General features: G+C 53.0%; 1 protein-coding gene across 2 annotated transcripts in view; it reads right to left on the bottom strand.

The window, feature by feature from the left end:
- Positions 1–5,630, bottom strand: part of IFT122 (intraflagellar transport 122) — a 66,865-nt gene that overhangs the window by 2,918 nt on the left and 58,317 nt on the right. For both annotated transcript variants that reach the window (XM_006917644.3, XM_006917645.3), the window contains 4 exons: positions 4,536–4,636; positions 2,428–2,593; positions 1,436–1,547; positions 663–788 (listed from right to left, as the gene is read on the bottom strand). In XM_006917644.3, coding sequence (XP_006917706.2) covers positions 663–788; positions 1,436–1,547; positions 2,428–2,593; positions 4,536–4,636 — 505 coding nt within the window. The remainder of the gene's footprint in view (positions 1–662; positions 789–1,435; positions 1,548–2,427; positions 2,594–4,535; positions 4,637–5,630) is intronic.

The raw sequence follows: 5,630 nt of genomic DNA, 5'->3' as shown, positions 1-5,630 counted from the left end.
TTCTGAGGAGTTACAAGGCTGATAGGATACAGGGCCAGCACTGCTAATGGGGCAGGTGGGTGCTGCCCAAGAAGGAAGCCACCCAGAGGACAGCTGAGCCAAAAGAACAGGAGATGGCATCCTGCCAGCACAGAGTGAGCACCTGGATCTGGCTGAGTGTCCATCTATATGGCTAGGCTTCTTCATACCCCTTTGTTTGCTTGGCCTCTCGAGTCGTGCTTTCTGTCCCTTATATGTTAAAGTGACCTGACTAGAAGAGCTAGGGCACCAATATAAATGTCATATGCCATGTTAGTTGCTCCTCAGCTCTCTACAGCCAGAAGCAAGGACAGTGTCTTTTAGGAGCCAGGGGTGGGTGGGAGGCCCTCCAGGGAACTAAGCACAGGTAAAGGCCAAAGTGCCATCTCCTCTTTCACAGGCAACTTCTGGACCTGTGGGCATGCGCTGTACAATCTTGCACCTCTCTGCATCCTGGCCAGCTCTCTGCCCGTTTCTGGCCCCTGTCTCTGCCACTATGTGAGCCTCTCTAATCACTCAGCAATGACCTGCCATGCCCTTGCTCCACCTGACCCAGCCATCCTCCAAGGGCCCCCTGCCTCCTCCTCGCACCCAGACCCTACCCTCAGCTGGCACACACAGGGCTCAGCTAGTGCCCAGGATACTGTTGCTCGTGATCTCTTGCCATTTGTTCTCACGCTTGTGTCTTGGTGCTTCCAGGTCAATGAGGGAGACGGCTTCTTCATCCGTGATCCCCTCCTCCAGGTAGAACTCAACCAGATGTAGCACCTCTGGAGGGCACAGGGCACAGGGAGGGGCTGGGGATGGCAACTTGGGGAAAAATAGGGGCTGGATGCTCTTGCCAGGGAGCATGGGAGGAGAGGGTCAGAGTTCCTTCCCCACCCAGCAGCAGGCTTTTCTGAAAGCAAGCAGACGAGCACACAGCAGGACTGCCTTCCTCTCCCACAGTATGTCTAGGGAAAGCCAGGGGTGGGGTGAGGGTATGAGCCTGTGTGTGTATATGGCAGGGGGATGAGAACTGGGGGCTTTTAGTCCCTCCTTCCCCCAATATCTGGACAGGCTCCTCTCTGAGGGAAGCAGCAGGGCCTCTGCTCAGCCACTGGAAAGGGGCTTCTGATCCTTCATCAACATGGAAGGAGTTGGGACTTGAGACCAAATGCCTGACTAGTGGCCTCTATTCCTGGGGCATTTATGTTATGCAAAGCTTCACATCAGCTCCTGAGGAGTGGGTGCTTTATTGTAGGTTTGGGCAGCACCGTGGGTCCTGCCTCTGAGAACCCTGAATGACTATGTGTATCTGGTAGGGTGGGTGTCAGTCACACTGTCCCCAATTTACAAATCAGGACATATGTGGCCAATAAGCGGTAGAGTGAGCCTAGCCATCCACTGGTGCCTCATCCACATGTGCCGGACTCACCATAGGAAGAGGCGGAGAAGACAAAGGGCTGGCGGCAATTGATGCAAACGTTGCCCAGGTTGTTTAGCAATGGGTTGTTGGTGGAACAGCGGTAGCACAAGGGCACCAGCTCCTACAAAAACACAAGCACCACAGACTGGGACCTGGCCGACAAGGGGAAAGACCATGTGAATGGGTGGGGAAGGGGCACTGGGCCTGGGGCTCTGTGCCACACGAAGCAGAATAAGGACCTACAGAGACATTGGAGGCCTTGTCACTTAGAACCCACTGTTCCTAATGCCTCCTTCACTGTTCTCCTGGCAGGAATGACAATAACTGTGGCCACTTATGCTCCAGGTACTGTGCTAAGCACATCCCCTGCACTGGCTCATTTATCCTCACAGCCATCTGTGGGAAAGTTATTATGCATGTCCCCATTTGACAGAGGAGGAAACTGAGGCTCTGAGGATTGAGACAAAGCTAGGAAATTGTAGAGCTAGGATCTGAAGCCATGTCTTTTTGATGCCAAGTCTCTGCTCTGAGCTTTAAGGAGGAGATTGTGAGACAGTAGCTGGTTGGGTAGGAAGGAGGGCTGGGGCACAGACCGGGCTGCAGATACATGGGGTAGATTTACTGGACAGCAATAACCTGATTCCAGAAGGAAGGTGGGATAGGCAGGGGCCCCTAGGATGAGGTGAAGGCAGAGCCACGTGGTCTGGACCACAGGAGAAATGAGCCTTGGGAGGGCTGGGAAGCAAAGGAAGGCAGGGTTGGGGGCTCAGCAGGACTGGGGGCTACAGCGAGACCACAAAGGGCTGAGTAGAGAACAGAGGAGGTGGAGAGGGAAGAGAGGGAGGAGTTGGCATGCTAGGGCTTAGGCAGGGGCGGGGGCAGAGAGCCCTGAGAGCATGGCAACCGTCTTTCACATGGAACCCGGGCCGGGCAAGAAAGCGTCAGGAGACATCCAAAGGGGTCAGAGAGAAGCCTCCTCCCCCAGGGGGCCATGCCCTCACCTCGCTGTCATGGAAGGGCTTGGAGCGGATGGTCAAGCTGCCCAGTTCGATGGACTTCTGGAACCTGGTGGGGATCTGCAGGCCCTGCAGCTTGTCATAGGCGTGCCGGGCCAGCTTGTAGGCGCCCAGGGCCTTGCTTTGCTTGGCCAGAGTGAAGAGTGTGTTCCTGCCGATGACAGGGTTAAGGAAAGCAAAAACCACACTGGTCCCAAGAGTTGGCACTGCCTATTCTTAGAGTGAGCCCCATGCTGGAACACAGCTCATACTGGTGCCAGAAGGGCACGGGCAGGAGCCTGAGAAGTGCTTGTTCATTTGTGGTATGTAAATGTATTTCTCGGATATCAAGGCCCAGGGATTTTTTTCAGAGATAAAGGCAGTGCAGTTTCCATTAATACTTCAACTTTGCTAAGGTTCTCTGGGCCTGATGATGGCTTGTCTTATACCCTGACTAGGACAAAATTGCTCTCCCAACTTAGCCCAGCCTGCCAGCCAGGCCCTAAGATGCCAGGTACCAAATGCCCTGCTGCTCCAGCTCTGCCTTGTGGCGTCTGGTCCCAGACTGTCTGGGGAGCTGCCCTCAGGTCTAGCTCACAAAGGGCACTGGGTACAGCGCACTTTTCTCTGCCTGCACTTCCCCAAGGACCATAGCAATTTCTGCATGGCAGCCTCTGCTTTCTGAGCCTTCTTCTGAGCTCCTCGGTCTGAGGCTGACAAGTCTTTGTGTTCGATCTCAGGTCACCTCAAATCCTGGCTGTGCCCAGGCCTGGCCTGCCCTCCTTCTCACTCCACCTGTGAACGCCTCAGCTAACTGTTGAGGCCCAAGTCCCATGCCTCCTCCCCACTATCCAGCCCCTGAGGTTCCTGCTTCCCATACCCCCAGTGTGGAGGTGAGTTTCTTTGTCTGTGACTCCACTGAGACTCCTCAGTCAGGGACAGTGTCAGGAGCCATTTCTAGTCCCCAGCAGACAGCACAGGGGGAAGCTCATGGCAGGGGTTCAATCAAACTCTGCTGACTTGAACAGAACTTGCTAGAAAGGTTGGGTGCAGCTGCTGAGGTCCCAGTGGGTGTGGCGTTGGCCACACCTCTGCAGGAGTTTCAGTGATGAAGGCACCACTTGATTTGAGGGAGTTTCCTCTGAAATGTAAATGATAGGCCTAGAACCCTTTAGAGATGCCACCCATTAGTGCCTCTGAGACTTCTCCTGGGAGAGCTTTTTCCTTACAGAAAGAAGGCCAGGCTGGGAAGGGGCTGAGAGAATACTGAGATTTAGAAGAGGACAGGGGATAATTATGACTTTCGGTACCTAAAAGATTTTAGTCATTTCCTGGTAGTCTTTGGCAGCATTGGCTCTCAGCCCCTTCTCTGCTTACAGCTCCTCTGCAGTCTTCACCAGCAGAGAAGGAAGGAGGCCTTCAGGCCACAGCCTCTCCAGCCTGGCTTCCTGAGGAAGGCTTCAACTCCCCACCGCACACCATGCTCACTTTACCTTCATGCTTCTCCATGAGCTGGGTATTCCTCTGGAACATCAACTCTACCATCTTCCCGGTTACCCCAGCCTGGAGGATGGGTGTCACCTCCTCTAGGCAGCCTTCCTTGGCCATGGCCCCAGCTTTAGCTTCATTCTACCCTTGGACCCTGCACACATCCCATGGAACCAGGCCCTGATACTTGTCACCTCCCCCACTAGACTACAGATTTGTCACCTACTGCCTGGCCAGGTGCTTGGGGCATAACAGTTGCTCCATAAACTTGGGCTGAACAAACAACCCCCACCCGCCTCCCCAGGGAAGTGTCCAAGATTCTAAGCCCAAAGGCCTGGTGCTTCCTACATTTGTCAGAACCCTCATTTGTGGGTTCTGGGAGGGTTTGGACAATGTGTTGCTCAGAGACCTGGTGCTGGGGGTAGCCCAGAGAGCCCTGAAAACCAATCTTCTCTTGGCACTAGTTCCTTAGCCTCCCTGGCTGAACAGCAGCCGAGTAAGCTCTCTCTTCCCCGAGGGCTGTTGGAGACAGGGAAGGTTCTGCCAGCAAAGTGTTCTGGAAGGAACTTCTCAGGGCCATTAGACAAGAGAGGTGGGACAGAGGGTGAGGGTAAGAGAGAGGATACACTTTAGAAATGCCCAAGGGAGTGTCCTTGGTCAGGCTGTGCAGCAGGAACCTGGAGATGTTGAAGAGGGTTTCGGGAAGATGGAAACTGAACGGCTCCTCCTGCATCGAGAAAAACAAATGGGGATTGAAGTCCTCAGCTGAGCTGCTGCTGGGCCAGGCGAAAGGCAGACACCAATCATTCTAAGATACTTCATTAAATGAGCAGATCTACTTAACGAGCACCTACTGTATGCTGGGTGCTTTATAACCACGGTCTCATGTGGTCTTTAACACAGTCCTGTTAGGGATGCATTTCCATCCTCGCTGTACTAATGAGCAAACCCAGGCCCAGAAAGATGATCTGCCCAAGTCACCCGGCTAGCAAGGGGCAGAGCTGGGACTGAAACGCAAGTCTGACTCTAAAGCCCAAGCATGTCTTTTTTCCAAATAGCACTGCTTCTGGGGTTGGTAATGATTCCATTTCTCTGAGCTCAAGTTGCCTCCAATTAGCTCTAAAAGAGAAGACCTTTATGTAATTTAGGACATGACCACACTATAAACCTGTCTTTAACGGGAGGCAGTTAACCCTTTATAGAATGCAATCGCCTGCCTCTTCTCTCCTCTCCCAACAGCGGCCTGCCCTGCCCATTAGACGCCCACTAAACATGTGCTGAAGCTCAGTGCAGCAGACCACAGGGAATTTTCTCTAAGAAAGGGTCCATAAAAAGTTAAGAATATCCTGTTTTGAAGAAATCTGGCACACTGTGTGCAAACTGAGACTGCTCTAGATGATAATGCTTAAATAAGGCCAGCTACCCCTCCTCACAAGCACTTAAATGGTAACACACTGACCAGTCCTCATCCCCAAGCCACCAGGACTTATGTCCTCACTGTTCTAAATTCACTAGGACTCACTATACACTGCTTCAGTTCAGAGCCCAGCATTCTCTCTTTAGTTCTCACTTAAATGTCTATAGCCTCTGTTAGTTCCAAGAACCCAAGAAAACCTGAGACTGTATCCTTTTCTGGGTGACAGCCAGGGAGAAGCCTGCCTCTGGTTACATTGTACTAGGTGTGGAAGCTAAGAAATGTCCCGGAAAGAACAGGGTGGGGG

Source organism: Pteropus alecto, unplaced genomic scaffold (genome assembly GCF_000325575.1).
Source record: "Pteropus alecto unplaced genomic scaffold, ASM32557v1 scaffold75, whole genome shotgun sequence".
In the NCBI taxonomy this organism is placed as follows: domain Eukaryota; kingdom Metazoa; phylum Chordata; class Mammalia; order Chiroptera; family Pteropodidae; genus Pteropus; species Pteropus alecto.
The sequence above is the reverse complement of the archived record's forward strand: the minus strand, read 5'-3'. Positions and strand labels throughout refer to the sequence as shown.